The 11,510-nt window shown below is 28.7% G+C and overlaps 1 protein-coding gene across 1 annotated transcript; it reads left to right on the top strand.

The window, feature by feature from the left end:
• Positions 1-2,307: 2,307 nt before the first annotated feature.
• LOC107449826 (uncharacterized) lies at positions 2,308-9,415 on the top strand. The gene is made up of 4 exons (XM_021148772.4): positions 2,308-2,443; positions 5,609-5,910; positions 7,634-7,718; positions 9,201-9,415. The coding sequence occupies exons 1-4, from the start codon at positions 2,377-2,379 to the stop codon at positions 9,206-9,208; spliced, it is 462 nt and encodes a 153-aa protein (XP_021004431.3). The 5' UTR covers positions 2,308-2,376; the 3' UTR covers positions 9,209-9,415.
• The last annotated feature ends 2,095 nt before the right edge of the window (positions 9,416-11,510 follow it).

Raw genomic sequence — 11,510 nt, forward strand, 5'->3', positions numbered from 1 at the left:
TGTTAGGAGATCATTTTTTCCCCTGCTTACTCTGATTATACCCTCTCTGAAAATATCACTAATCTGGTTTTTCTCTTAGCTCAATTAATCTAGAACAATTTAATTAATTAATCAATCAATTATTTTTTGTTGCCTTCTCAATGGCTTTAAGCTATCATAATAAGAAAAACATGTTTTTTTGTAGTTAATCCCATCAAAATAGAGATTAACTGAACTTAGCATTACTTGCCGTGATGATATTGCTCCCGGCTAACTCAATGATAGTCAAAATTTATCAACATCAAGTAATTTTCTCCTGTACATATCCCTTTCAAGAGTCAGTAACATACTTATTACCTCAGTATCGAAATTGAGACTGCTTTTTTAACACTATTAATTAATATTTGGTAATGATTAAAACTCCACTGCTGCTTAGTTTTAATAATGTAGGCTAAAATTGCTCCATGTTCAAATTTTAAGAGATAGCACAAATGGTTCTAAACTCGTATGAGAGAGGCACACACAAAGAAAAGCTTTTCATTTTATTATTTAGTGGAATAGAATGGTCGAATTTCAGGAATGGAATGTAAATCCTTTCATGAAAGACATTTGCTTTGAGAGTGGAACTTAAATTAAAAAAAACACAAAGCAAATCAAGATATCATACAAGGGGCATCCAGAAAGTAAGTTTCCCTATTTTTTTTAAGAAAAGAACTCACACTTTCAGGAACATATTTATTGACAACAAGTACAGCAATGTTTCAGCTATTTTTCAACATAGCCATCACCAGAATTGAGACACTTGCCGTATCGTGGGATCAAATTTTGTATCCGTCTGTCGTAGAACTCTGCCGCCTGTGAATGGAACCAGCGCGTGCCGAAAAACCTGACATCCGAACACAAAATTCAACGCTTAGGACGCTGTCGGTACGGAAAGTGATGTGCACGGTGTTCTGGGACAGTAAGGGCATTCTGCTCATTGACTTCCATCCACGTGGTGAAACAGTAAACACTGACCGTTACTGTGAAACACTACGGAAATTGCGACGTGCCATTCCGAATAAGAGGCGTGGAATGCTTACTGCAGGTGTTGTGCTCCTCCATGACAATGATCCTGCTCCCAGCGATTTTCCCGTTTTCTTACACCTCAAGAGATTCCTGTCCTCCGGTGAGCGTTTTGGCAAGGACGAAGAGCTGAAGACGTTTGTAACACGCTGGTTCCATTCACAGGCGGCAGAGTTCTACGACAGAGGGATAAAAAAGTTGATCCCACGATACGACAAGTGTCTCAATTCAGGTGGTGGATATGTTGAAAAATAGCTGAAACATTGCTGTACTTGTTGCCAATAAATATGTTCCTGAAAGTGGGAGTTCTTATTTTTAAAAAAATAGGGAAACTTACTTTCTGGATGCGCCTTGTACATTTAAAGCAAGAGATCAAGAATTTTTATCCGGGGTTGACATTCCTTGATATCATCGCTTTTTCAGTTTCTTATTTTGACATCTGCTTATTAAACAAGAAATATATAAGAAATTTATCAGGTTTTATCTTCATAACAAAGCAAAGTGCATGATATTTTCATTGCATGATAGTAATCACTTTTTGAGGTTGTGGGCTTTTACTACTTAAGCTTTTACTAGGATTTTTATCAATGTGCAGCTTATTTACAATCAAATAAAGATGATACAATTTTTTATTTACACTTTTTCACTGACTCTAACTAAATATCTCGAGCTTTTCAATAAAAAACATGGCTGAAACCCTATAAAAAATATAAGAGATACATTTTATCTTTTGATATTACTATCACTAATAAATGTTTTGAGCAGTATATGTATTTTTATTTAAATCTTTTGACTCTCCATCACCCGCTAACACAAGTCAGAAATTGAATTTTAACAGATGGTTTTAATTACGCTATCTTAAGAGGTAATTTAAATTACCAGGCTTAATTTTTTCAGTTTAAAACATGCACGTAGTAGAATATTATCGTACCTGTAAACATCGAGTATAATGATGGACTGAAGTTTTGTAATTGTTAATCGATAAAATAAATTCCCTTAAATTTAGTAGATGTTTTAAATTGAAAAGTGTCTTAAATAATCCGAATCAAAATATTCTTCTAAATACCTTGACTTAATCATAATTTTAACAATACTACAATTGAGTATTCTAAGAATTTATTAAATACACTTTATATTATTTATGGCATCGCAAACAATAGGGTTTTTGAGATTCAGAATGGTTTTCTTAGAAATCTCCCAAATACATTTAAAATTAGGAATAATTTTATTTATTTTGTTTTTTTTTATTTAATAAGGTGTACTTTTTTGAACTTTGTTCTTTTAATACTTTCTTGTATTGAAACAAAAATTGGGGAGATTTCACTAGCATAGATGTCCGCAATAATCTGTGTTTTGGTCCTCATTTTCTGCGTTTCTTCTCTGGAATTCATAGATAAAGGTAATGCAGTTAAATATGGATTTGATCTATGTTAGAAATTTCAACACAATTGTGTTGAATTGAAAACTAGTTAGATTTTGAGGCTTTAAACATAACATAAATCGGAGAAAAAAAAATCTGAGAAAATTATTGTACCGTAATGTAAAGACACATTTGGTAAAAGAATCAGAATTCTGGTATTGAAACTTAAATAGGCGGTACTAAGATTTATTCATATAGTAAGAGTTTACCAGAAATTCGGGTTTCCAAAATTATTGTTCTTAATATTAAATTCCAAAATGAATTCCAAAGTTATTTAATAAAAAAACACAAAACTTAAAAGTAAATGTAACCGTATAAATGATTTTTATGTCATGTATCATGATAAAATTACCAAAATTTAACACATATTATGAAACTTCATTGTCCATTTTACCAAAATCATTACCAACGCACTTCGGTAAAAATTACAAGGCTTTGTGATTTTCCCATTGAGCTAAAAACAAGGTAAATTTAATCATATTCTAATAGTTTTGACCATACTTTTTTTCCTCAGTGTGTCTAATACTTTTTCTTTAATAAGTAACTAGTTACATTAATTTAAAATGGAGATTAGCGGCATATTACATGTTTTATATTTTTTCTCTTTCATGTTTTTTTATTTTAAAATTGTTGTTAATGCTTCTCCACAACAAATATGCTACGTTTGTAAGCAACATGTATGTAAGCATGACTTTCAAAATGATACTTAATTGAAAAAAAATCCCTAAGATTTGAAATATGGGCGCGTTTATAAAGGTTTAATCTAGAGATTTTTTAAAAAAAAAACTGAAAGAAAAATTACAAATTATCTAAAGTTTAGGATTTATTGATTTATTATTAAGAAATTACTACTATACTAACTTATTTTTACATTCTTTAATATTTTTTTGACATAATTATAATTTTTAGTACATTTAATTTTGTTTTTAAGTATTTACTTAAATTTCTGAAAACAACATTACATGGTAAACTACAATAAGAATCTAATTTAGAAATCATCAAATTTAGAAACTTTTATTAAAACCAAGCATGTTAAGTATCATATAACTCAACTTATCATGTTAGCTAAGCATGTTAAGTTACGTTCAGTTTGTAATACTGCGAATGGAATAACTTTTTAATTCATTTCTAAACATAACTAATATTTTAAAAATTAAAATAATACTGTGAATGGACTAACTTTTTGATTCAATTCCAAACATAACTGACATTTTAAAAATAAGAGTAATACTGTGAATGGACTAACTTTTTAATTCATTTCCAAACATAACTGAAATTTTAAAAGTTTAAATTTGTTCGGAAAAATTGCACTCTAAAAAGCAAAATGTTTACGTGGAAGTTAAAAAAGGACATCGATTGTACAAACTGTTAAAAACTGTTGTACTTGTTTTAGTTTAAAAAGTTCGTTAAAAGTATTAGTTGATTTTTTTCGTCCAATCAGATTTAGTAGGTCTAAAAGTATACTTTTTAAACTTATTAAATGTATTCTAAGTATACTTTTTAAATTTATAAAGCTTATTATAAATAAAAAAAACAGCGATTCGTAATAACTTATAAAAGAAACACTGCTTTCGGATAGCATTTAAATACTTTTACTGATAAGCAATGCACAAAAACGAAATAAAAAAATGCTACTTACTTTATTTTATTTGAAAAGCGAAGTAAACAATAAAACTTATTGAAAATTTATGAAAAAAAGAGATGGTTTCAGTTAGAGAACACTAATACAAGTTGCAGTTGACAAATCTGAAAGACATGAAAAAAAAAGTTTTATTTTCTCTATTTTATATCATAGCAAATGATTACGTTACGCTATTTATACTGTGAGAAAAAAAGTATGGTTAAAACTACCAGGATATGGTAACATTCACCGTGTTTGTGGCTTTTTGGGAACACTAAATGGGAGCTCTAAGAGAACTTTGGTAATGATTTTGACAAAATTAGCATCAAATATGGTTTTATAATATTTGATAAAATGCAAATATTGTAAAATTTGATAATTAAGCGATAACCTTAGAGCATGGTATGAAAACTATTTATTTGGTTAAATTTGTTTTCAAGTTTTCTAATTTTTGCTAAATGTGCTGTAAGGAGAATTATAATTTTGAAAACTAGTTTGCGTATACTGTTACCATATGAACGGAAAAACTATGAAATGAATGTTTTAAATACCGTATATTTTAGGTTTATTGCAAGAATTGCTTTCTTAATCAAAAATGTCATTACCATATTTTACAGAATTTTCTCCATGTATATTTCATTTTTATCTGGCTGAGTTAAAAAAAATTTACGGAAGTTAAATTTGAAGGATTTACGAGTATTTTTCAAAAATGCTTTATTAGGAAATTTATTGCATGAAAATGGATTTATATCTGACGTTTGGGGATTTAACTTGTTACGGAATAATAATATGTTAAAATAATTGCATCTGCACAAACAGAAATTGAAAATAATTGCTCGAAAAATTGATTTATGATTTAGTTTTTGCGATTTAATTTTTTTTTAAAAAGTTCTATGAATTTTGAAAATTATTTTTTTATATTTTAAGTTTTAGAATCGTGGAATAGTTTTCAAAAGAAAACGCTTGCGGTAAAAAAAATTTAAGAGCCACTGGTTTGTTCCATAAGTCAGTTACATGTTTTAAACTTAACTTTATATGCCTGGTTTTAGATAATTTATGGTATAAAGAGTAATTTATTCCAACGACTAGGTAAAGATCGATTTCATAAAAACAAAACATTAAGTGATAAACAGATTTTTCTAGTGTATGCATTCTTTTACCTGCTACAGTTTAAACAGTATTTCAGAAATTTCGTTTTTCTGATAAAAACAATGTTTTAAATTTAAATTGTTAAATTAGTTGCTCAAAGCGTTTTAAAAAAATAAATGATATATTAAAAGTGAATGTAATATATGATAATTAAAAGCTATTTAAGTAGTTCTAGAGTCTCAAATTGCAAGATATCTCCCGAATTTTATCTATTCAAGTCGCATGCTTGTTATTACTTCTTGTGCTTCAGTTTATACACATCGGAAAAAGTTATCAGAGTGAACACTGTCTATTTATGTGAAAAAGAAATTTCTATGATTTTAAAAAAGTTCTGAGTTCTTGCTTTTAAAAAGTATAAAATGTATAATTTTTAGCCGAAAGCTCTTTACTTGGAGAAGAGAAACAATGTTCTTCGTGTCCAACTTGTACACCATGCAGTTCATGCCCTGTGCCATCTTCTCAATCATGTGATAATTGCCAGCCAAGAAGTGAAAACATAATTCCTTTTATGAATCCTGAACATCACACTGTTGCATTTGAAAATGAAGGAGATCGAAGGAGAGGAAAAAGGTTCCTTTTTCCAATTTGGAAACCTTCTCATTCAAATTATCCTAAAAAATGTTCTCCCTGTCCGGTCAAAGAATGTAAGAAATGCAAGAAATGTCCCAGAAAAACAGTAAGTAACGATCATGAGTAAGTAATAAAACACTGGTTTATATTTATCATGAGATTTCGGTATTAGGGATAGAGTGATTATTAGATTGCTGTAGTAAGATTTGCTTATGCCATAATGCCAACATTTAATAAATAACAGAGAAAAAGAGTTGGTTAAGTTCATAAAAAAGAGCAAGTAACGATGAAAACCTGTAAAACTGTAAGTAAACGATCATGTGTAAGGAATAAAATACTGTTTTATATTTATCATACGATTTCGATATTAGAGGGTAGAGCGACTTTTAGATCATTGCAAATGTAAATCATTGATGATAAAAATTACGAAATAACAGAAAAAAAGACTTAGTTAAGTACATAAAAAATTGTAAGTAGCTATAAAAATTGCGAATCTGCAAGTAACGATCATGTGTAAGAATAGAATACTGCTTTATATTTATCGTGCAATCTCGGTATTAGGAATAGAGAGAATTTTAGATTATTGTAAGTGTGAAATAATTAAGAAATAACAGAGAAAAAGACGTACTTAAGAACATAAGAAAATGTAAGTAACTATAAAAACTGTAAATCTGTAAGTAACAACCATATGTAAGTAATAAAATACTTTTTAAAATTTATCACGTGATCTTGGTATTAGGGGTAGAGTGAATTTTAGATCATTGTAAGAGCAAAATAATTAAGAAATAACCAAGAAAAAGACTATTTTAACAGATAAAAAGCTGTAAGTAACAATAAAAAATTGTAAAACTGCGAGTATAGCTTGTAGTCACCATAGAGGGCAAAAACCTCTACATTTTTTTTATTTAAATAAATATTTATTGGGATGTACATGTTAATTGAATAATTTAATTTACATAGAAAATATTCGTAGGCCAATCAGGCTTAATTTTTTATCCATAGATAGTTTTTAAGTTTTGAAATTGAATATTTATTTATTTTGTCTATTTAGAAGCAGTTTTTAAGTTCTGAATAATCAAAAACTCTATTTTTCCCTTGAATATTTCTTCAGTTTTACTTCATTTAAAAGACGAAGAGAATTGTCGGTTAATAAGGTTACTTTAATAGAAAACTTTTTTCCTTTATCAGAAATTTTAATAATTGCATTTTAAAAGACTAAATTTAATGGATGAAATAACAAATGTATATCAAAAATTCTTTTTTTTGAGTAATGAACACGAAAGTTCCTGCATAATTATTGGGAAGACTTCCGTATTACGTTCTGTGGCAGAATAATCGCCAAGTCTTGGTAACTTCTGGGGAATAGCTCACAAAAAACTATTAAAGAAGAAGAAAAAAAAATATCACAGAATAGGATTAACTAAAAAAAAAAAAATAACTCGTAACCATACCTGTGCAAATTTCCACATGTTTTATTTACTTAAAAAAAAACTAAAAGTTTTAATTCCCTTAGGAGCTTTAGCGGTTGTAGTTGGCGCAACAGATCACAATACGCATATATCCCTTAATTCTGCATCTCAGAAGTGCTCTTGTGCATGAGTAATGTATTACTTAAATTCGAAATCTAACAGAAAATTGTTTGAAATAAATTTTGTATAAGTATCTAAAATGTGATTTTACTAATTGTATTATTTATCGAACACCAAAAAAAAAAAAAAAAAAAACTAACTGTATAAAAAATCAGCTTGATTTGCAAGTAGCACTTCAGGTATATTTCTTGTGAGCTTTTTTATAAAAACATTAATAGTATTTTTTATTTTCTTGCTTAGAAATGCAAAAAATGTAAATGTAAATGTAGATGCAAACACCGTTATCACCATCATATCCATGGGGATCCCTCACCATATCTAATGCGTAAGTTGTTAATTTTTTGTTTTTAAAATTTTGTAAGCAAATGATTTTGTATGTAGTAGTTCATCATGTTTTTAAAGAACTCATGTTTTTAAGTTTTGCTTCGTAAATATTTTATATGTTTTATGTTCATGAAACATATAAAATATTTCCCAGTTTACTTAACATAGTTATTCAGATTGATGTTAAAAGAATTTTAAAAAATATTAGAATTGCTTTGTCCAACTGGCTTTATTCTACGTATCAAAATTGTTTCTGAGTTTAACTAACATAATTATTAATTTTGATGTTAATTTAAAAAAAAACTTAAGTAAGAATTAATATTGTAAAGTTTTGTTCCATGAGCTTGAGCTTGACTTAACATAACAAATATTTCCAAGTTAAATTAACAAAGGTATTCAGTTTAATGTTAGTTTTTAAAATTTTTGATGTTAGAATGGGATAACTGCAAGTGACGTAGTGTGGGTATCTCGATCCTGATTGGTTATTGAGACCTGACATTTGTTTGCGTTCGCAACTTTCACTTCCATTCTATTTCAAGTAAGCCTAACCCGTCAAGTATCAATCCTCTTAAGTGACACATTCTATATTCTTAAACAAAGATTCTTTTACAAAGTTTTAAATTTTCTCACTTTATATATTTACACATAGACTTAACACAGAGATAGGCACAAAGTCACGTGGAACATAAACAAACTAATTATGCATCAAAATTGCCAGATACACAAAACAAAATAAATATCACGGTTACAATAAAATACATAAACAGATAATAAATCTTAGTTAAATAAAAGAAGTAGAGGAGAAAGAATTATATTTTAACTAATTCGATGTGCGATACGGCTCTGGATCGCACATTGGATCAAACTAGCTTTTTGATTGAACTAACCCGCATTTGCGTTGTATTGAAAGGAAAATTAGATAACCTACCACGATTAACTCGATGGCAAGTGTATTCTAATCCAAGATCTGTTTACCATTGAGGATATTTAACTTTAATATTGTGGTCAGTGTGAGTCTGGTGCAGAGTTTGTATGAACCAGTCACCCCTGGGATTCGTACCTAGGTCACTCCAGAGGCCATCGTAGTTCAATCGAGAATTTCGTCCCGATCATTCACACGTATTTGTAGGTCACTGGATATATCAGAAAAAAAAAAGATCGTAAGTTCTTTATTTTGCTGTACACGCTTGACATTGCAGAAAATATACATCACAGCGTATCAGCCAATCAACCCATTCTCGAAATAGAATCGTCTCAATAATGGTAGATTTTACTTTTGAAAACTAGCAGTACTTGTGAAGGTGTTTACTTTTATTTTCTCCTTTTTTAAAATTTTATTTCCGATAATTTTAAATTACACATCATGTAGCTGCTTTGGCGCTATTATTATTTTACTTTAAATTTAAATTTGTGTAGCACTTTTCATCATTTTATTTTGCTATTTATTTTATCTTATTCATATAAATTTATTTTATTTTATTAGGAGTATAAATAGGGAAAAATCTAAATGAGAAAATGCATGGCAATCTGATGTATCTGAAGTGCACTTGCTTCTGAATATCAGCAACAAGGTAGATTATAATCATCTCATGAATATTTGTTTTCCTTCGAGCCCATATATTTTAAATGTGAATGATTTTGAAATCAGAGTTGTTTATTGTATAATTTTTGATTTATAATAAACTTGCTTTTTCTTGGAAAGCGTATTATTATTATTATTATTATGTAAGTGATTTTTGCTAGTTATAAGTTTTTAGAAATTTTCTATTAATCTACCGAAGAACAAAATGAGTTAAACACAAACTTTATTTGCAACATTTTAGGGATATATAAAAACTTTGAAATAATTCGATAGATGATTCGGAAAAACCATCTTTATGGATTAGATTTAAACTTATTCAGGGTGCCCAAATATTACGGTCTTAATAATGTTTTAAAGAATGCTCGTGAAAAATGAAGTAAAAATATAAATGTAAACGAGGAATTTAATGGGCAAATTAGTAGATATATATGCGAGGAAAACACATAGCTATCGAAATATAAGTTATCGAAATATAAGTTATCGATGTAAATATCACCGTCAGTAGTAATATTAAACATAAATATGCTTCTTTTTATTCGTCCAAATGACATTTCAACTTCAAATTTTATAAAATTCTAATACTAAAACATTTTAACACACATTTATAATAATTAAGTGCTCATATCTTTCCAGATCACAAAATTTAAAGTCTCAAACTTTACATAATTATTTTTTATTAAATATAAATATCATAAAAGTTAATAAAAAAAAATCAGAATTTATCGGTTATTGGTACTAAGAAGGCAAGCTCGTCAACAAATGATTTGCTACGGTCACCGGCTACTGATAATATATATCGGTGCATTGGAAATCGTAAGTGCTATAAAACGCGATAATTATTGAACACAATATTATTATAGTGTTGCTACATTTTATTTAGGTAGCAAAAGTATTGATACCAATGCAGTATTGATTCAATGCAATAAAAAAAATATCGTGATATTCGACAATGCATCACGATATTAAAAATTGTACTCATTAATCATGGATGACAATGCTTGCGAAGGTGATAACTCGAAAAAGCTTTCGCCAACACGTCAACAAGCAACGCCAACAAGTTGAAGATGGGAGTTCGGGCGGCAACAGCGAGTAGAGACGTACAAAGCGCAATAATAATAATAATAATAAAGAAATAAGTAAAAAAAAGGACTTTCCCTCGTAACTTTTGATCTAATGATCAGATTTTCGCGTTCTAGGACTCAATCTTAATAGTTCAAGGGGGGTGACACCAAATAACTTTTGGTCTAATAATCAGATCTTCATATTCTAGGACTCATCCTTAATGTTTCGAGGGGGTGACTTCAAATATACTAATTAATTAGTGCAGATAACATTTTAAGTTACCAAATACGTACTTTCTTTGAACAGACATACAATGTTTTCAACAGATTCGGATTTCGGACCCCCAAAATATAGTAGGTATCAAAACTTAACTCCGTACGGCCACCGTTAGGGGGCATCCGGAGAATACTGTAGTTTACTACATAAGTTTTTACGAGGATTTTCATCGCTGTGCAGCATATTTACAATCAAACTAAGATGATATAATTTCTTATTTGCACTTTTTAACTGAAGTTCAATTGTATAATTGATTATCTCGAGCTTTTTAATAACAATCATGACTGAAAACCTATAAAGGACATAAGAAATAATTTTTATCTTTTGATATTACTATCACTAATAAATGTTTTGCGCAGTATAAGTTTTTTTATTTAAATCTTTTGACACTCCATCACCCGCTAACACAAGTCAGAAATTGAATTTTAACAGATGGTTTTAATTACGCTATCTGAAAAGGAAATTTAAATTACCAGGCTGAATTATTTCAGTTTAAAACATACACGTAGTAGAATATTATCGTACCTGTAAACATCGAGTATAAATATGGACTGAAGTTTTGTAATTGTTAATCGATAAAATAAATTCTCTTAAATTCAGTAGATGTTTTTAATTGAAAAGTGTCTTAAATAATCCGAATGAAAGTATTCTTCGAAATACTTTGACTTAATTATACTTTTAACAATACTACAATTGAGCATTCTAAGAATTTGTTACTTGCGTTTCATATATGGTAACTCAAACAATGGAGTTTTTGAGATTCAACATGGTTTTCTTGGAAATCTCTCAAATACTCTTCATATTAGGAATAATTTCATTTATTTTGTTTTTATTTAATAAGGTGTACTTTTTTTGAGCTTTTTTCTTTTACCA

The sequence above is a fragment of the Parasteatoda tepidariorum genome, chromosome 6 (assembly GCF_982258835.1).
Source record: "Parasteatoda tepidariorum strain Cologne lab strain chromosome 6, Ptep-v5.0, whole genome shotgun sequence".
NCBI lineage: Eukaryota > Metazoa > Arthropoda > Arachnida > Araneae > Theridiidae > Parasteatoda > Parasteatoda tepidariorum.

Bases quoted from the DNA above. Each gene is read 5' to 3' on its own strand.
- LOC107449826 (XM_021148772.4), top strand. From the start codon at position 2,377: ATGTCCGCAATAATCTGTGTTTTGGTCCTCATTTTCTGCGTTTCTTCT. The intron at 2,444-5,608 runs GTAATGCAGTTA...TATAATTTTTAG, and splicing joins TCTGGAATTCATAGATAAAG to CCGAAAGCTCTTTACTTGGA. The intron at 5,911-7,633 runs GTAAGTAACGAT...TTTCTTGCTTAG, and splicing joins AGAAATGTCCCAGAAAAACA to AAATGCAAAAAATGTAAATG.